This window comes from Notolepis coatsorum, assembly GCF_963971535.1.
Source record: "Notolepis coatsorum genome assembly, chromosome: 2".
In the NCBI taxonomy this organism is placed as follows: Eukaryota; Metazoa; Chordata; class Actinopteri; order Aulopiformes; family Paralepididae; genus Notolepis; species Notolepis coatsorum.
Genome location: NC_140166.1, coordinates 28,221,933 through 28,243,772, shown reverse-complemented (window position 1 = coordinate 28,243,772; position 21,840 = coordinate 28,221,933). Strand labels below are relative to the sequence as shown.

Below are 21,840 nucleotides of genomic sequence, written 5' to 3'. Positions count from 1 at the left end.
CCCCCCCCTCCCATCTTAACGCTTTCACTACCACACTACAGAAGGTTAACCCATTTACTATCACACTACAGACTGTAGTGTGGTAGTAAAAGGGTTAACCTTCTGTAGTGTGGTGGTGAAAGGGTTAACCCTTTGTCGTGTGGCAGTGAAAGGGTTAATCTTCTGTATTGTCACAGTGAAAGGGTTAAGCGTTTGGTAGTGCGGCAGTGAAAGGGTTAACCGTGCGAATGGGGGATTTGGAAGCCGACTCTATACAGGAAACAAAGGCCAAAGCTATACGGTTCAGACTATACATTCGGTAGGACTATTTACCTTCAGGCCACTGGACCGTGTTTTTATCCAAAATAATGGTTTGCACGGCTCACATACTTACGAGACTACAATTTAGAGAAGTGGACATTCTAACGGCGACGTCTAAACAGGCCATCAGGAGTTATTATCGAGTGGGTAAAATTCGAAGGTAGATTTCGGAGGAAACATTCCGAAAGGTTTTACTCCTGAAAGGAGGCCGGGAGGCCGGGAAGGCACCCAGCTGTACTCCCACACGTCACTGTAGGTCATGTATGTTACACTTTAACGCTTTACACTGAATCCTTGTGTTGTGTTAATATCAGCTCAATGAAATTATACGGTAGGTAGGAGTCCCTATAAAAAAAGGTATTGCTAATTTTTCAATCTACATCATTTCCAACTCATTTACTCTCAATAACTGTCAAACTAAATGAATGTGTGCAAAACTATTTAAGTTTTTTGCGATGTACGTGAGATTATGTTCAAAATAAATGTTTTTTGGTGAAGTGTCCCTTTAACAAGACGCCACAGAACAACCAGTCTGCTCCGTACTACAGATGCTGCGTACAGTGTGAACGCAAACAGAAGCCGAGCCACACGTCTCTCGCCTGCTGTTGTACTAGTGGGGGGGGGCTATCAGCCAGAATGCCTCTTGGCCAATCGGACCACTTGGTCCAAACAAGCTGTAGCACAAAAGGAGTTGAGAAGTTAAACGCTCTGTCATCGTTATCAAGAAGCTGAGGAATGTCCCCAGGCCCCTTCCAGCTACATGCATCCCACACAGGCCAACACAGAGCACCCCTGGCTTCACTCCACACACACACACACGCACACACACACACGCACACGCACACACGCACACACACGCACACACGCACGCACGCACACACACGCACACGCATACACACACACGCACACACACACACACACACTCACACAATTGCTGCTGTCTAAGCCAGAGGAAGTATCTGCTTCATAAGCATTAGCAACAACGCTACCTGCCCGCCGCCTGCCTGCTGCCTGCCTGCTCTGCCTGCCTGTCTGCCCGCCTGCCACCCACCCGCCGCCCTGCCTGCCTGCCCGCAGCCCGCTCGCCTGCCTGCCCTGCCTGCCTGCCCGCCCGCCGCCGCCCGCCTGCCCCACCCGTCCCGCCCGCGCTTCCGCCCGCCTGCCTGCCCGTTCCGCCCGCCCGCCCGCCTGCCTGCTCTGCTGCAGTAAAGCGTTCCAGACATCAGGCTGGCTATAATTAAGAGCCAGTAAAACACACACCTAGCAGGGCCAGGTACCACTTGAGATCAAAGAGTGCTGGCCCTCAGAACGGCAGCCCGTTTCATTAGCCAGCGACTCCGGGCTGCTGCCAGCTTTTGATCTGGCGTGATGCGCTACGACGGGCTTTTGATGTCAGGCTGCAAAAGAGAGCGAGACGGAATAACATGAAGTAGAGGAGGGACGGTGTACTAGAGGTCAGAGGTCAGCGGCTCTCTCCATGTCTCCACGCTAGGTTACAAGGATCCCCACGTTGAGGCGATTGTGACCACCATCCGAGAGGCTTTGTTGTTGTTCCAGTTTGATCAAGAATTCCACGACTGTATGTAGAGCAGTTGAGCACCTATAGCAGTGGAGGGAGTGGAACCTATGGCCAGAATGGTTCACCTTATAAAGTCTCTCATTTGGACCACGTCCTCATGAGTGACATGTAACTGGTACCCATAGCCCCGGGGTTGTAGTGGTGAATATTGTCATCCGTATCTTTGATCCGGACAGGAATGTATTTGTATCTCCTGTGTCACAGGCCTATGCCCTGCGTCTTCCTCGCAGTTTACAGCCACAATAGAAGCCAATTAGCACGATCCCTCATGTCCTGCGGGAGCTCCTCGAGGGGGCTGCAGTCTTCCGGGGTAGTTAGTTAGAGAAGAGCGGGGGGCCGGAGCGTCTTTCATAAGCGCCGCACGCTCTTCCTGTTTCCTCCAATCAATTCAGAGACAGTCAGAGGCCGACGTGCAGCGGGACGCGCTCCGTCTCGTTATCCGAGTCCGAGACACACGTTTTTAATTTAATTCCATCTCAGCGTAGCTTTGTAGTTCAAACGTGGTGTATCGTGGTTTGTGAAGGCTTTCCTCACTGTCGGAGTGTAGTGGAGCCTGGTGAGCGGACGCAGCAGCAAGCTTCACTCACTGCTAATGCGATCGGTGAAATGATGGCCTGTCCTCCTCGTCAACGTCCTGCCAGACAGTGTTTAAATAAGGTCTGGGGTAAAAAGAACATTGCAAAGATGAATGCAGTGTTGTCAGTCAAATTGTTCGCCTTAGCACACAAACAGCAGACATTTATGCCAATTATATATGTAGGGTGACAGCTGGCAAGTCTCGTTCAAATGTATGTGTCAAAATATAAGCGAATACAGCAATATGCTTGACTATTATCTACAGCCTTAGCAGACAGAGGCTATTACGCGTTTATTCTGCATTTTGGGCAATTGGCGAAAGCTCTTAAAGGAAAACTCCAACATTTTGGGAAATTAGCTTATTTAACATCTTCCCTGGAGTTAGACAAGAAGATGCATACCTTTTTTGTCTCTGTGCGTGCATTTAGCTTAGGGAACAGTCGCTCTGTTAGCGTAGCTTAGCTTCATCACTGGAAGTGGGGGAGGGTTTGAGCCTGACGTTCCCTACAGTGCCCTACAGTCACGAAATACACTCCGAATACAACTCCAAAACGTTCCTGTAAACATGTTGTGACCTATGTATTTACCACGTGGAGAAATTAAAAATAATTGAATTCGACAATTATGTTTTCTAAGCAGATATACTCTGAACAATTTTTTGCCGAACGACTCCTCTCTGAGCGCAGTCAGTGATTTCTACGTGAAGCCGTGTTTGTTTACATTCTCATTCATTCAAAGGATCCGAACCGATTGAAGTTTATGAATACCATGACTTAAAATCCTCTTACCTTGACGATTAAAAGCCTCCCCAATTTAGAAAACAGTAATCCAATGGCTGGTATTGATATACTACTAACTACTGCACGCTAACGGAGCTAACCGGACACTCAAGCAGATAACGAGAGCAATGACTTCCTTTCTGGGGGGTTTCAAAATAAAAGAGCGACGTCTATAGCAGCGGAATACGTTTATTTTGTACATTATCTAACGTTAACACGAACCTAAACTAACGTTACAACTAACCTAACGTTAGTTTAGGTTCGTTAAAGGTCCAATGGTCCAAAGGTCCAATGTTAAAGGACCAGACCAGTCTTTATGACATGTGGGTTCCAAGTCATTCTTCTTAAAGAACCAGACCAGTGACATGTGAGTTCCAAGTCATTCTTCTTAAAGGACCAGACCAGTCTTTATGACATGAGGGTTCCAAGTCATTCTTCTTAAAGGACCAGACCAGTCTCAACAGTGTGTGTTGATGGACAGATAAAACCCAGAAGGCAAACTCGCCCTCACTTGCCCCGGGGGAATTAGGCGAGCAAGTGTCAACGGCTGCATGGTGATAGAAAGTGATACAATGTGATACAGTATCATTCTCATTCACAAAGACGTCGTGAGAAATCTGACTTGCAATGCAGCTTTTGACCACTAGTTGATTAAAGTGGCGCTATAGAGCACAGTAGGAGAAAAGGGTTCCACTGGGGTGACGTAGACGACAAGGACCCACGAGCAGGCCACGAGCGCGGGGGTGAGGTACTGTAGACACCCCTGTGCTTCAGATCCATTGGTCTCTATACGATCTTCCTCAAAATCTAGCAGCCTGTTAATCAAAGGAGGTCACAACTTCACCAAAACCAAAAGTGAAAGTTAACATTGGTGTGATGTAAGTGAGAGCAAATAAAATGGCAGAAACAGACTTTGCAAAGATTATATGAGGTAGGAAATGTATTCCGCTTGTAGATTATAGAACAACAACAGGTTATATGAGGTAGGAAATGTATTCAGCTTGTAGACTATAGAACAACAACAGGTTATATGAGGTAGGGAATGTATTCCGCTTATAGATTATAGAACAACAATAGACAGCTGTTTTCCGCTATTTGGGTGGAAATGTGAATATATATATAACAAAAGCAAGCTGTTTACAAGAAAAACGTGGACACCTTTAATATTTATGATTCCACAATATCTCAAATCCACACATTTGTGAAATCCTTTCACACCCCTCCACAGCACGGCTCAGTAGAACATGCTAGCCTCCCTCAGTGTGCAGCAGCATGTTATCCAGACCCCCGGCCCCCCTCAACGGCCGCCTCAGAGAATCTCTTCACTTGTTATGTATGTTTAATGTCTCCTCACAACCCCGGGGTCATTCCCTACGAGTGAACCCTTGTGGATTTCTACATCTCTGCTTGGAGAGAAAGAAAGAGAAAAATGTGCACACACACACACAGCAATATTTTCATCATTTGTGGGGGACATTCCAATCGACTTAAATCCCTCACCCTACCTAACCTGACACCCTTAACCTGAGACTGTGACCCCTTAACCCTGACATAGCCCTTTGTGTCATTGTGCCAATGTCCCCCATAAGGGTGAAAATAATGCATGTTTTCTTCATCTGAGGGGACATCGTCCCCGTAAGGATAGTAAAACGAGGAGACACGCCCACACACACAAAGCAAACGAGACGTTGCGCTCTGGGCATGTTTCACACCGGATCACGTCTTCTAGATGTACCGTTTCCTCCAGCAGCGCGGCCCATGCCGCCCCCTTCACACTAACTCTGGATAGTTAGCCGCAAACCAATGCAAAGTCAATGGGGTGGAGCTCCTGTCTGTACAAGCTGACAGAGGCTCAGTGAAACGTGCTCCACACAGTGCAGACAAAGAAGATCAGTCAGCTCGTACAGACGGGAGCTCGACCCCATTGACTTTGAGCGCGTATTAGGAACAGCATGGATTGTGCTGAGAAAGGATATTATACAGATAAACATCAAAAGTAATACAAATCTGAACTATCCCTTTAACAGAGAACAGCTTATAGGACGGCACGGCACGCTGCCACACGATAGGCAGTGGTGGAAGAAGTGCACAGTTCCTTTACTTGAGTAGAACTACTCAGATAAATGAGTACTCTGGTAAAAGTAAAAGTCCTCCACTCAAAATCTACTTTAGTAAAAGTAGAGAAGTATTTGCTATTGAATGTACTTAAGTATCTAAAGTAAAAGTACACATTCTACATGACGTTTGTGTATCCATTGACCTCTATAGGTTGTGTTAAAGTGGTATGTGGCCCAATTCTGCTGCTCTGATTATGTTAAAGTGGTATGTGGTCCAGTTATGCTGCTCTGATTAAAGGTTATGTTAAAGTGGTATGTGGTCCAGTTATGCTGTTCTGATTAAAGGTTATGTTAAAGTGGTATGTGGTCCAGTTATGCCTCTCTGATTAAAGGTTATGTTAAAGTGGTATGTGGTCCAGTTATGCCTCTCTGATTACGTTATTTTGTATTAAGTTTTCTATGCAAAATCATTTTCTTCAAAACTGATGGGTTCAGATAAATGTAGTGGAGTAAAAAGTACAATATTGTCCTTGAAATGTAGTGAAGTAAAAGTATAAAGTTCCCTAAAATAAAAATATTCACATAAAGTACAAGTAGCTTGAAAATGTACTTAAGCAGTGGCGTGCACAGATAGGACCGAAGGGGGGCTTGAGCCCCTGCCCTTTTGCCCCAAGTGCCCTTCCAAATATATATATATTTTTTTCAAATATGAAGACGAAAATGTATTACCACAAAAAAAATAGACCTTATCTATTTTGAAAGTACCCCGCATGCACCTGCCCCCCAAATTGTCTGTGCACGCCCCTGTACTTAAGTACAGTACTTGAGTAAAAATACTTAGTTACTTTCCACCACTGACGATGGGATCTACGCGGTTATCACTGCAGGCCAATTATCACGGCAAGACAATTCATGAAACGTGATTCGACACTCAGAAACCACAAGTCACATCCATTATGTAATATGTATGTAATAAAATAAATACATCCAGCAAGTTCTCAATGTTTCTCTTTTCGAGGCATTTGTTCGCCGACTACTAAAGCGCTGAGTCTTTGCTCCGAGGCAGCGCTGCGAACGCAGAGAAACACCGAGCGGGCAAGAAAAAACAAAACAATGTTGAGAGAGAGAGATGTTTGGCCCAAAGTCATCCCCCCAATTACCGGTCAAGTGGTTTATGAGGGGTGACGGGGAGGATGAGGGGAGGATGAGGCACAAAGGCTGCTCATGTTTTATGCTGGGAAGTGGTCGGTAGGGAGGGGGTGTTATACGTCAAGTATCGCGGCAGCAATGGAAGGCCGCTCACCCGTGACAAACTTCCGGACAAAAAGCTCTCCCAGCCATCGTCTTGGATATCTCAAGAACAATGTGCTGTAAACCCCCCCCCCCCCCCCCCCCCCACCCAACCCCCCCACTCCACCGTGCTGACGTAAAAGAAGAAAAAAAACAAAAAAACATCTAAAATCACTAACCATAAGTTGATAAGGTCACGTCACTTTTGTAACGGAAAGGGGTGGGTTTAAGGAGGGAGGGAGAGAGAGAGGGAGGGGTTGGAATGGGATGAGGGGGGGTGAAGGGGGCTTCTATCTTTTATGGCTGAGAACAAACTCACCAGCCCGTCACAGTTGTTGATGGCAACCGAAGCCCCGGGAACGTCCGTGATGTCACCGATGAACGTGCAGTCCGTCTTGAGCAGCTCGCGCCGCAGTATCCTCTCCGTCCCGGCGCCGGCCGTCTCGCTGATGTTGCCGCTGCCGCCGCCGTAGCTGCTCGCGTTCCCGAAGCCCTGGACCTCGTCGTGCCACTCCACCATGGCTCCCGGCGCCACCAGCCGGTCGTTGGGGTAAAGACGCAGGTGGAACTCCTTCCCGAACGCTGTGATGTTGAAGAAGAGCCTCTGCTCTGCCTCGCCCGAGGAGGAAGAGGAGGAGGAGGAGGAAGAGGAGGAGGAAGAGAAGAACACCTCTCTCTTGACACGCTGCTTGTGGTTGGCAGAGAGGAGGTGGGACAGGTAGTGCCCGTGGGAGTCGGTGCTGATGGGCGTGATGAGGCCATACTCCTTCAGCCTGCTCCTCAGGAGTTCTGTCAGAGACAGCAACACAAACAACACACAGGAAGACAGTCAATCCCTGTGTATGTTGTGTGTACAACTCTTACATTACTCTGTGTTCTGTGTACAACTCTCACATTACTGTGTATGTTGTGTGTACAACTCTTACATTACTCTGTGTTCTGTGTACAACTCTCACATTACTGTGTATGTTCTGTGTACAACTCTTACATTACTGTGTATGTCATGTGTACAACTCTCACATTACTGTGTATGTTCTGTGTACAACTCTTACATTACTGTGTATGTCATGTGTACAACTCTCACATTACTGTGTATGTTGTGTGTACAACTCTTACATTACTGTGTATGTTCTGTGTATAACTCTTACATTACTGTGTATGTTTTGTGTACAACTCTAACATTACTGTGTATGTTCTGTGTACAACTCTCACATTACTGTGTATGTTTTGTGTACAACTCTCACATTACTGTGTATGTTCTGTGTACAACTCTTACATTACTGTGTATGTTTTGTGTACAACTCTAACATTACTGTGTATGTTCTGTGTACAACTCTTACATTACTGTGTATGTTCTGTGTATAACTCTTACATTACTGTATATATTATGTGTACAACTCTAACATTACTGTGTATGTTCTGTGTACAACTCTTGCATTACTGTATATATTATGTGTACAACTCTTACATTACTGTGTATGTTCTGTGTACAACTCTTACATTACTGTGTATGTTCTGTGTACAACTCTCACATTACTGTATATATTATGTGTACAACTTTCACATTACTGTGTATATTATGTGTATAACTCTCACATTACTGTGTATATTATGTGTACAACTCTAACATTACTGTGTATGTTCTGTGTACAACTCTTACATTACTGTGTATGTCATGTGTACAACTCTAACATTACTGTGTATGTTGTGTGTACAACTCTTACATTACTGTGTATGTTATGTGTACAACTCTTACATTACTGTGTATGTTCTGTGTACAACCCTTACATTACTGTGTATGCCATGTGTACAACTCTAACATTACTGTGTATGTTCTGTGTACAACTCTTACATTACTGTGTATGCCATGTGTACAACTCTTACATTACTGTGTATGTTGTGTGTACAACTCTCACATTACTGTGTATGTTCTGTGTACAACTCTAACATTACTCTGTGTTCTGTGTACAACTCTCACATTACTCTGTGTTCTGTGTACAACTCTCACATTACTGTATATATTATGTGTATAACTCTTACATTACTGTGTATGTTTTGTGTACAACTCTCACATTACTGTGTATGTTTTGTGTACAACTCTCACATTACTGTGTATGTTCTGTGTACAACTCTCACATTACTGTATATATTATGTGTATAACTCTAACATTACTGTGTATGTTCTGTGTACAACTCTTACATTACTGTATATATTATGTGTACAACTCTTACATTACTGTGTATGTTCTGTGTACAACTCTCACATTACTGTATATATTATGTGTATAACTCTCACATTACTGTATATATTCTACATACAACTCTCACATTACTGTGTATATTATGTGTATAACTCTCACATTACTGTTTATATTATGTGTATAACTCTCACATTACTGTATATATTATGTGTATAACTCTCACATTACTGTATATAGTATGTGTATAACTCTCACATTACTGTATATATTATGTGTATAACTCTCACATTACTGTGTATATTATGTGTATAACTCTCACATTACTGTATATATTATGTGTACAACTCTCACATTACTGTATATATTCTACATACAACTCTCACATTACTGTATATATTCTACATACAACTCTTACATTACTGTATATATTATGTGTACAACTATCACATTACTGTGTATATTATGTGTATAACTCTCACATTACTGTATATATTCTACATACAACTCTCACATTACTGTATATATTCTACATACAACTCTTACATTACTGTATATATTATGTGTATAACTCTTACATTACTGTGTATGTTCTGTGTACAACTCTCACATTATTGTATATATTATGTGTACAACTCTCCCATTACTGTATATATTATGTGTATAACTCACATTACTGTATATAGTATGTGTATAACTCTCACATTACTGTAATATATTCTACATACAACTCTCACATTACTGTAATATATTCTACATACAACTCTCACATTACTGTATATATTATGTGTATAACTCTCACATTACTGTATATATTATGTGTATAACTCTCACATTACTGTATATATTATGTGTACAACTCTCACATTACTGTATATATTATGTGTATAACTCTCACATTACTGTATATATTATGTGTATAACTCTCACATTACTGTATATATTATGTGTATAACTCTCCCATTACTGTATATATTATGTGTATAACTCTCCCATTACTGTATATATTATGTGTATAACTCTCCCATTACTGTATATATTATGTGTACAACTCTCACATTACTGTATATATTATGTGTATAACTCTCACATTACTGTATATATTATGTGTATAACTCTCACATTACTGTATATAGTATGTGTATAACTCTCACATTACTGTATATATTATGTGTATAACTCTCCCATTACTGTATATATTATGTGTATAACTCTCACATTACTGTATATATTATGTGTATAACTCTCACATTACTGTATATAGTATGTGTATAACTCTCCCATTACTGTATATAGTATGTGTATAACTCTCACATTACTGTATATATTATGTGTATAACTCTCACATTACTGTATATATTATGTGTATAACTCTCACATTACTGTATATATTATGTGTATAACTCTCACATTACTGTATATAGTATGTGTATAACTCTCACATTACTGTATATATTATGTGTATAACTCTCACATTACTGTGTATATTATGTGTATAACTCTCACATTGCTGTGTATGTTTTGTGTACAACTCTCACATTACTGTATATATTATGTGTATAACTCTCACATTATTGTATATATTATGTGTATAACTCTCACATTTCTGTGTATATTATGTGTATAACTCTCACATTACTGTATATATTCTACATACAACTCTCACATTACTGTATATATTATGTGTATAACTCTCACATTACTGTATATATTCTACATACAACTATCATATTACTGTATTATGTGTATAACTCTCACATTACTGTATATATTATGTGTACAACTCTCCCATTACTGTATATATTATGTGTATAACTCTCCCATTACTGTATATATTCTACATACAACTCTCACATTACTGTATATATTCTACATACAACTATCATATTACTGTATTATGTGCATAACTCTCACATTACTGTGTATATTATGTGTATAACTCTCCCATTACTGTATATATTATGTGTATAACTCTCACATTACTGTATATATTATGTGTATAACTCTCACATTACTGTATATATTATGTGTATAACTCTCACATTGTATATATTATGTGTATAACTCTCACATTACTGTATATATTATGTGTATAACTCTCACATTACTGTATATAGTATGTGTATAACTCTCACATTACTGTATATATTATGTGTATAACTCTCACATTACTGTATATAGTATGTGTATAACTCTCACATTACTGTATATATTATGTGTATAACTCTCACATTACTGTATATATTATGTGTATAACTCTCACATTACTGTATATATTATGTGTATAACTCTCCCATTACTGTAATATATTCTACATACAACTCTCACATTACTGTATATATTATGTGTACAACTCTCACATTACTGTATATATTATGTGTATAACTCTCACATTACTGTATATATTATGTGTATAACTCTCACATTACTGTATATATTATGTGTATAACTCTCACATTACTGTATATAATATGTGTATAACCCTCACATTACTGTATTTATGTGTATAACTCTCACATTACTGTATATAGTATGTGTATAACTCTCACATTACTGTATATATTATGTGTATAACTCTCACATTACTGTATATAGTATGTGTATAACTCTCACATTACTGTATATATTATGTGTATAACTCTCCCATTACTGTAATATATTCTACATACAACTCTCACATTACTGTATATATTATGTGTATAACTCTCACATTACTGTATATATTATGTGTATAACTCTCACATTACTGTATATATTATGTGTATAACTCTCACATTACTGTATATATTATGTGTATAACTCTCACATTACTGTATATATTCTACATATAACTCTCACATTACTGCCTCTTCCAGAGCAACAAGGGCCTCATTTATAAAACCTTGTTTAGGATTTGCGTTGCCAGCGGTTACGGATGTTTGCAAGTTCTAAAAGGTACATACAATGATATTCCGATTGATAATGAGGTGTGCAAGCATGTCCCACGCCAGTTCCCCATTAGAAACCACAATCAACTCCAAACTTTGGCATGTGAATGTCCCGCCGTCTTAACGGTCAGAATTAGAATTTGGATTCCTGCGTCAAACAATGAGGCAGTTCTCTTTTGACTGCTAAAATAGATCAGATTCCAGGCTAAAATAGATCAGATATCAGACTAAAATATCAGATATCAGACTAAAATAGATCAGATTCCAGGCTAAAATAGATCAGATATCAGACTAAAATAGATCAGATATCAGGCTAAAATAGATCAGATATCAGGCTAAAATAGATCAGATATCAGACTAAAATAGATCAGATATCAGGCTAAAATAGATCAGATATCAGACTAAAATATCAGATATCAGACTAAAATAGATCAGATATCAGGTTAAAATAGATCAGATATCAGGCTAAAATAGATCAGATATCACTGTCAGACTAAAATAGTATCAGAAGATTTCCACAATACTGGAATCTAATACCAAGAAACACATCTAACATGCCAGAAATCAAAGAAAAGTTACCTGATTTGCTGCAATTTTACAAATTGTACATAGAAATGTATTATATCTCAATCATGTTTGTCCAATGACAGAATGATGGTCTAAGACTGTACTGTTCATAAGAAGTAATGGATCGATTCGGCATCGAGCCAAACTCAAAGACAACAAGATGGGGTTCAAGAGCTCAATAAAGGAGGTGCTTCAAAACACACTTGTGCACTGGCACTACTTCACAGATCACAGATCAGTTGTGTGTTTGGGGACTGGCTGTTCCGGGGGAGTTCACATGCTTTCTAGCAACACTGTACACATTGTACTTATTTTGTGTCTATTCCTATGTCTGCACTTTATACATTGCACTACTTTTATTGTCTTTTTATACCTATTCCTATGTCTGCACTTTCTACATTGCACTACTTTTATTGTCTTTTTATACCTATTCTTATGTCTGCACTTTCTACATTGCACTACTTTTATTGTCTTTTTATACCTATCTATTCTTATGTCTGCACTTTATGCATTGCTTTTATTCTGTCAACTGTATGCTAAATGTTATGCCTATGTTCATTTGATGCTATTTTCTGTGAAGCACTTTGAGCTGCAATCCATGTATGAAAGGTGCTATATAGATAAAGTTATTATTATTATTATTATTATTATTATTATTATTATTATTATTATTATTATTATTATTATTATTATTATTATTATTATTATTATTATTATTATTATTATTATTATTATTATTATGTAGCTGGACAGAGCCATGCCCAAAGCTTTGCCTGGAAATCAGATCCCAGATCTGTTGTGTATTTTTGGGGATCTTTAGAAAGGAAAGCAGGCGGTCGGATGGCGTAGCAGAGATTGCGCGCGTCACCAATGCAAGAGGCTGCGGTCTCGACTGATTGATTGATTGAATTGATTGATTGATTGATTGATTGATTGAAAACTTTATTAACAGATTGCAGAGTGGGTACAATACAGTACAGCTCAATACACACAATTGTTAAGGGGATGCAGACCAGAGAAAGACTTTCGTCTTGTTTACATCAGGGTCCCCCATTTTCAATTAATCAGGACATATATGACATACAATGTACATACGTACATTGGAGGTGGTTCGGTGGGTGGGGTGGGGGGGGGGGGGGGGGGGAACACTGTACAACTGTACAAGCAAAACTGTACATTGGAATATTGACAACCATACGTGGTCATTTACTGTCAGCATTGCCTGTGGCTTGGGCCGATCGTCATACTAACTCGTTTGGCTGAGTTAGCGGGAGGGAAGTCGAGGGTGGTAATCTGGCGTTGTGGACAGAGACGCCTACAGGTCAGGTCTGGGCACCTGCTCAGCGAAAGGCAGGAAATGGTGAAGACAGCGTGACCTCCCACGCGTTACGCTTCACCAATGAGAGTCCTCGCTGCCAGGTGAAAAAAGAGCCACTGGCTGTCTCCACATGTGTCGGAGGAAGCAGGTGGTAGACTTCAGGGTTCCCTTGTACCGATCAGTAGGAGGAACATGCGCACGCACAACAACCAGGTAGGGGAGGGGGGAATTGGCACAACGACTAAATTGGGATGGGGAGAAAAATAGAAAAAATCAGGCGGAGAAAAAAGAGGATAAAAAAAAGAAAAGAAAGGAAAGCATCCTAAATTAAAATTGTGGCTTATACTGTATGTCGAACTTTTAATCTCAAATGTTGATTTTCAGGGTTTTTACTCAAATTGAAAATGCACACGACTCCCTGTGACAGTGGTTCACATTCACGACCCTTCCACATTAGTCAAGCATAGACGGAAAGGTGAGCTTTGACACAAAATAAATATATATAAATATTTTCCTTGTAAACAGCTTGCTTTTGTTCATATTCACATTTTCACACAAACAGAAAGAGTTTTCTATAATTGTTTCATAGTCTACAAGCTGAATACATTTCATACCTCATAACCTCATGCAAAGTCTGTTTTCTTTGCTGTCTCAATGTTTATATCCCACCCGCGTTTAAGTCTCAGTGTTTATATCCCACCTGTGTTTAAGTCTCAATGTTTATATCCCATCGTAAGCATCAGTTATTGGTGTAAAGTTGTGGAATTCTCTCCATAGCGAGCTTAAGGGATGTAATAGTGTTTATCAATTAAAAAAAAATTATAAAAAAAAATATTTAGTCAGTATGAAAATCAAATGTGATCTGAATAGTGAGATATTTTTTTTTCTTCTTTCTTTTCTTCTTTCTTCTTTATTATTATTATTATTATTATTATTATTATTATTATTATTATTATTATTATTATTATTATTATTATTATATTATTATTATTATTATTATTATTATTATTATTATTATTATTATTATTATTATTATTATTATTATTATATTATTATTATTATTATTATTATTATTATTATTATTATTATTATTATTATTATTATTATTATTATTATTATATTATATATTATATATATTATATTATATATTATATATTATTATATTAAATTATTTCTTGTTTAACTGTGGATTGTGTGTTTCTTGTATAATGGTATAAATTATTATTTGTGTAAATTAGGTTGTACGCCGACCATTAAGTAAATACTTGTTTAGTATTTACTCTCTGCGTGCCCCCCTGTCTCCGGAGGTCTCGTAGTGGTGACCGGAGTGCCGGACGTCCCGCGATGATGTCGGGGAGTTCGCGACCCTCTCTGCGCCGCCCCCTATCTCCCTGTCTCCGGCTGTCCCTGAGCAATGACTGGAGTGTTGAATGTCCCGTGACTAAGACGGGGAGGACGTGACCCTCTTTGCGCCGCCCCTGTGCCTCAAATAGATCCGCTATCAGCTCTATCTTTAATCTTTCAAAATGTTCAGTTGCTATCGGCTATTGCTATTAGCTTTATCTTTAATCTTTCAAAATGTTCAGTTGCTATTGCATGCACTCATCTGTGTTTCACTACACACATGAGTGCATGCTTACCAACTGTCCGTCTGCAACACTACTGTTGTGAAGGATCAGATTAAACCGAATATGTATATTTATTTATATATATATATTTAATTGTATTTGTATATCGTTTGATATCCCCTGTATATTCCTTGTACAATATGCATTGAATATCCCCGTTTCTACTAAACAGCCCATAATAGTTTCATTCTACCATTGGACGAGAACCTGGCGCCAGGTTGCCATACCCCTAGGTCCAAGTTCAATCGTGCCGCCTAACATGTCGAGGCAACCCCCGGTTCCACGCAGTAATATGCCGGGCGAAATACGAATGGTACTATTTGTTCATAGCGCATATATATATGGCGCTCGTAAAGTAGAACTTTCTTTTAGTCCAGTTCTTTACCCTCCAACAGAGTGACAGACGCAAAAGCCTCCCCACGACGCACGTGCGGTGTAGTAAGGCCTACTTGGCCCAGAATAGGCATTGAGATATCGTGTAGATTAATAGTTTGGTCATAGTTTGGCACCATACCGTCGAGTTGGACGTATTCTATTAAGCTAATAATAGTCTATTTATGTATGGTGCATCGTTCGGTTAGAGTCCTACAGTTATCAGCACCCCCATCGTTCCTGACGTTATCTGGACGCTTATCCAGGCTGGTCAGACCCCTAGTGGTGATTGCATCCGAGGAGCTCCGGGTCAAGAGCGACTGGACCTGTATATTGGATTACTCTACCCAGACGACGGCGAGCCTTCCACGGCTCTTGGATTATGCTTTGTGTGCTTTGATTATTCCATGGATAAAGGCCAACACTGCCGAGTGTTGGAATTACCCCCCGGAGAGGACTCCAGGTGAGGCGGCGCTCTACACGTGAGGTCGCACCACGTCTCTCCGTTGTGGACCGGCAGATACCGTTCCACAGAGGGTCCAGCTGTATTCGTCTGCGGCCCGAGGTTCTGTGGGCACCGTGTCCAAGACTTTGGATTCTCCCAAGACACCGTCGGCCAGATGGGATACCGCCAGCGGCTTCTCTAACCCCCCCCTCCTACTGTCTTACAACCAGCGGGACCCCCCCCCCCCCTTAGTGTATCCAGCTATAATCATTTAAGTACCATCGCTATCGTTTCCTAAATATTCCAGGTTGTATACTTACTCCCTGCGCAACCAGAGATTGGACATTCAATGTTGATTTACCTACGAATACTCATTTGCCATAAAAGTGCATATTCAATATTTCAAATCATAAATGTAATTAAGTGAATGTTGTATACACCTTTTGCTGTATTAAATATTCGATTTGGTACATTTGTGTTGGTTCGTTTCATCAGGTGGGAAAGTGTTCATCATACTTATATCTTGTACTGGGTGGCCAGAAGTTAAAGTACATGAGGTAGTGGCACTGGCGTAACTCTCTCTCAATGTGTGCCGGGGACAGATTTGGGGGCGTGGCGAGTGACGTCAATGGGGGGGGGGGGGGGGGGGGGTTAGGGCCCGTAGCCGCATTTCTGCAGACCCCTCTCTGATTGGTTGAACTCTATTTCTGCAGACCCCTCTCTGATTGGTTGAGCGAAGCCCCTCTCTGATTGGTTGAGCGTGCGCATGCGCATGAGCCGCGACAAGCTCCTCCAGAAACTCCGTTAAGCTCCAGAGAGAGAGGCTGAAAACCCACAGTTCTTGCCCGACGGATGGGAGCGAATCCCGGATCCGAGGTTTCTGATGACTACCCCCAAAACACGGAGGTTGCGAACGCAATTTATACGCATGGAAGTATTGATTACGCCATAACGAATCATTAAAAAAATATACCGTTAACTGGAATATGTTGTGTGTGTGCCTTTCTGAATATGATTTGGGAGGGTTATAATAGAAGAAAGACAGTGTAAACAATATAACGTTATGTGAATAAACTGCGAAATAATAACTAATTCCTTGGTCAATAGAAGTCTCTGTGATACTTTCTGAATATGATTTGGGAGGGTTATAAACTTATAATAGAAGAAAGACAGTGTAAACAATATAACGTTATGTGAATAAACCGCGAAATAATAACTAATTCCTTGGTCAATAGAAGTCTCTGTGATACTTTCTGAATATGATTTGGGAGGGTTATAATAGAAGAAAGACAGTGTAAACAATATAACGTTATGTGAATAAACCGCGAAATAATAACTAATTCCTTGGTCAATAGAAGTCTCTGTGATACTTTCTGAATATGATTTGGGAGGGTTATAATAGAAGAAAGACAGTGTAAACAATATAACGTTATGTGAATAAACCGCGAAATAATAACTAATTCCTTGGTCAATAGAAGTCTCTGTGATACTTTCTGAATATGATTTGGGAGGGTTATAATAGAAGAAAGACAGTGTAAACAATATGTTTGACGTATTTTAACACACACCTAGGCTGACGACCCGAGCTATTATTATGCAAAGACAAGTACTTTAGCGAGTGGGTACTTGGCCCTTGCAGGGCAAGAATGCGACCCCCATCTACTGCTCTTTGCATAATAATAGAACAGGTAGTCAGACTCAGCTCTTTGGATGGTAAAACGTGGGGGGGACCAGCGTTTCCGTTAGCCGGTAATTACCGGTATTTGACTGGCAAAATATGTTGAAGTCCGAATATTTAAATATCTCCGGTCATAATGTCCGGTGAAAATAATTTCTCTAAGCACAATTTTATTATTTGAATTGTATTAAAATAGGCTCAAATTAAATAGCCTATGCGATGAACGAAACAATCATTACATGTTGCTTCACGCTGATAAAGCGCGGATGGCGCCGCTCGGATGTGAATCTTTTTTTCTTTCTTTTTTGAGCCTGTCTGGCCACCATAACGACAAACAGGTATATCAGGCCCGAGTGGAAAGTTTAATTATCCTGGCTGAGGTGCGACATTATATCCACATTTTCCAGTTCACTGATCCAGCCAGGGTTACCAGTGACACAGTTCATTCTGGAACCTCAGATCCCCGCTGATCATGGAGTTCTACAGTATCGCGTTGGATCCATACACGTATCGATTTTTTCGAATGGTGATCAGGAATTGGAATATACCAGTTGGATACCATCTGATGTCAGGTAAGGACTCTATGTTATCAGTGTTAGGATAATCAGAGTAAGTTTGATGAAGTTATAAGCTGTTTTGTGAAATGTCTTCTTTCGTTTTCACTAAAAGTCCGAGAGGAAATCAACGGGGCGATTATCCGCGCGCGGCCGTAATGTGCTTGCGTGCACGTATAATATAAAAATATTGATCATCTAGTTTATTTGAAAACGATTCATAAAAAGGCCGACGAATATCAACGTTGTGGAATATTCCACTAAAAGACGATTTTCATAGAATGCTCCAGAATTAGCTGTTTTTTATATCAAAACGGGGGCTTTTCTAACTGCTCTGAAACGGAAACGACGCGATAAACAGCCTTGACAGCACTGACTGGAAAATAGTCTTTGATAATGCGATGGGCAGATTAGACACATAGCCATAATTTAAAACATAGATTAGGCGATATTAACGTTAACATTGGCGCCGATGGTGGCATTCAGCTGGTAAAAAGGAAAACCAGGCTGACCGGCATTTCTCGAATATGTCCGGGGATAGAAATCTTGCAGGACAAACAGACCGGCACGAATATGTTCTAACGGAAACGCTGGGGACACTATCCGCCGTCCCCGGCGTCAAATACGCCCCTGGGTAGTGGTATTAAATATCATATCTAACAATACAGTCAGGGAATTGTACCCCTCAGTTACAACTACTATCACCAACATCTAAGAAGGGAGATCACCCCTTGAATGGCCCTTCTAAGGTTTATCTCCTCCACACTGCCTGTGGAGCTTTTTTCCCTATTGTTAGGTTTTAGTGAGTTTTTCCTTACCTTCGCGTGGGGTATGTCTGGGAGTGCTTGCATTCTTTAATTTTTTTTTTTTTTTTTGCATTCATCTAAAAATGTTTGGACCTTATGGTGTTCTTGTTCTGTTCTTGACTTATTGTTATGTTTTCTTCTTGACTTGTTTAAAGAAGACCTGTACGGCCCATGGGGACATTAACGTGTGTTGTCGGGCCTTATAAATAAATTTGATTTGATTTGATTTGATTTAGGAATAAGGGGCAGGTAACTATAAGATTTATTCTTCTTCCTGCTCCTTTTGTCCATGGAATGATATTTATGATTGTGTAATGAAGAAACTCTGATTGTATGATTCCATGTGGCAAATAAATACTCTGAACTGAACTGAACTGAAGCACGTGGGCCCCTTTGAGTATGATTTGCTCATCGGAACTTTGGCGACCTCTAGTGGCACGGGTGTGTATATTTATTAATACAATATATATATATATATCGAATTAAAGACCCATTTGTTGCCTGTCGATAGCCCTTTCAGGTGACAAAATCCGTTCAGCGGTTCTCGAGGTACATGCCGATATTTGAGGCTTGCACAAAGTACATGATATTGCGCAAATACTACTCCCGATTCTTGGGGCTCTAGTTCCGTCAATCATTTGGCGATCTCGAAAATTATTGGACAGGGTTGTAGCGAATGAGTGTGGCTTTCCATCGATACCCCACCTGGGGATGTACAAATCAGGGATCTAGGTGAAAGGTTACGAGCGAAAACAGGAAGAGAAAAAACGCAGAATGAATTGAAGTCTATGAGAAAACTGAGCTTTTCTTTTGTACACAGTTTACCAAAATCACTCCTAATCACTCATTTCTGAATGGATCTTTATGAAATTGGACATGTACTACATAAGACCTCAGGCTATGGATCTTGGGAGTTTTTTAAGCCATACGAATTCCTGGGGAAATACTACTTCTAAGGACTACTAACTAACTACTACAGAAAAACTTGAGTAACAAGTTTTTCTACAACTCAAGTTCAGACCTATGTTATTCTATTTCATTAGCACTAAACGTGATCTTTCGTTATTGTATCATCATTTCAGAATGTTATCTTTCAAAAGAGACCAGGCTTATGCATGTGCTATAAGTATAAAATATAGTATTATGGTTTGCAAAAAAGGTATGCAGTCCTCAAAAATGGAAACAAAAATGGCCACTTTTCTGCCCGCATGAAGTTAAGTCTCAATGATTATATCCCATCGTGTTTAAGTCTCAATGTTTATATCCCACCTGTATTTAAGTCTCAGTGTTTCTCACATTGCATATTATTTTAATTAGACATAAAATATGTAGTATAGTATTATCATTATTACTATTGTTATTATTATTATTATAATATGGCCAACAGAAATGGCCACTTTTCTGCCCGCATGAGGTTAAGTCTCAATGTTTATATCCTCGTACCTGGCTAACTGAGTTAGCCGGATAATTTTCAGCATAGCTTGACTTAAGCCAGACCTTTCCGTTCCCCGATGTCGAATTGTCTAAATCGCTATGGTAACAGATCAAAAAGTTTGAACCTGGTCGAGGGCAGGGTTTAGTTCAGTTAGCTGAATAAACCATGGCCACACCCTCGCAAAGAAATGCAGCTCGCTTCCTGAAATAATTCTCACAGTCTAGATCCCATTATACCATTCTGAATTATGTTTTTGTGCTTAGTTTTTCTAGAGGGGGCTTTTGAAATGTAAAATAATAGACCTAAAATGCTGATAATAAATCATATTCAGCCTATGAATTTACTTTGTCCTATATAATGCACGTCATAGTTATACGGATACAGCGCTCGTGATCGCGACACACACAGTTATTTTAATAACGGATCATTGCAAATGTGAATCCTGCGGGGATATTTTTAATGAATGAAACCTATCGGGCATTTGGCTCTGATTAGGTTAATATTCTTCGCTGTGTATTTGCTTAACTGAGCGCCCGGATTGTGTTTCATTCAAGCATACATTGAAGCGTCTATGCGTGGATTGTGGATATGAATTATGAGGAATCTGAATCTGTGGATTGTTTAATTGTATCACTGTCACTGTGACAGTGTCACACGTTATTGTGATATTGTAACTGGGTTTAAAATATATGAGGAGATGCGCTGTTTGATGGATTTGATGACGTGACGTGACTTGATAAATTGAATGAGCCTTTGATGTTTTTGATGAATGAATTTGAGAAAATGCATTTATCTTTTCAAGCACTGTTATCTGATGATGAACATGAGGTGTCACTGGTATAAACCAAAGGTTAATCAATTCAATGCATGTATGGAAAATGTCCGAAACAGAGTCAAACCTGATTAATAGTGTAACTGCAAGCCTCCCTCCAAGCCTCTCTTTGGGAACCATGTATTTATATAGTACATAATACCTAAGCACATACAGTACAGATATCTTCATAATATAATTCGTATCAATTAGATATACTATTTGGGCTTGTTTTTATCCTTATTCTGAAAGAGTTGAACTAATTATTTTCGCTAGCAAGATCTCATTTGATTATTCATTCCATTAAGCCTACTGCCAGCAGGCACATTTAAAGAAATATAATTGATTGGGGTAATGAGGGACTTAAAATTAGCCTATAGATTATGCATTTAACTTGTCGGTGAGGCTATTGAGCCGTACTGTATTGTACCCATTCTGCAATCTTGTAAATAAAGTTTTAAATCAATCAATCAATCAATGCCGTTAGAAAATCAGGATTTCTGCGATCGACACCTGCTGT

The 21,840-nt window shown here is 39.9% G+C and overlaps 1 protein-coding gene across 1 annotated transcript in view; it reads right to left on the bottom strand.

Moving 5' to 3' along the window:
* Positions 1 to 21,840, bottom strand: part of adamts3 (ADAM metallopeptidase with thrombospondin type 1 motif, 3) — a gene marked incomplete at its 3' end in the record, with an annotated part of 357,741 nt that overhangs the window by 324,285 nt on the left and 11,616 nt on the right. Inside the window, exon 3 of the mRNA XM_084307667.1 lies at positions 6,901 to 7,370. Coding sequence (XP_084163793.1) covers positions 6,901 to 7,370 — 470 coding nt within the window. The remainder of the gene's footprint in view (positions 1 to 6,900; positions 7,371 to 21,840) is intronic.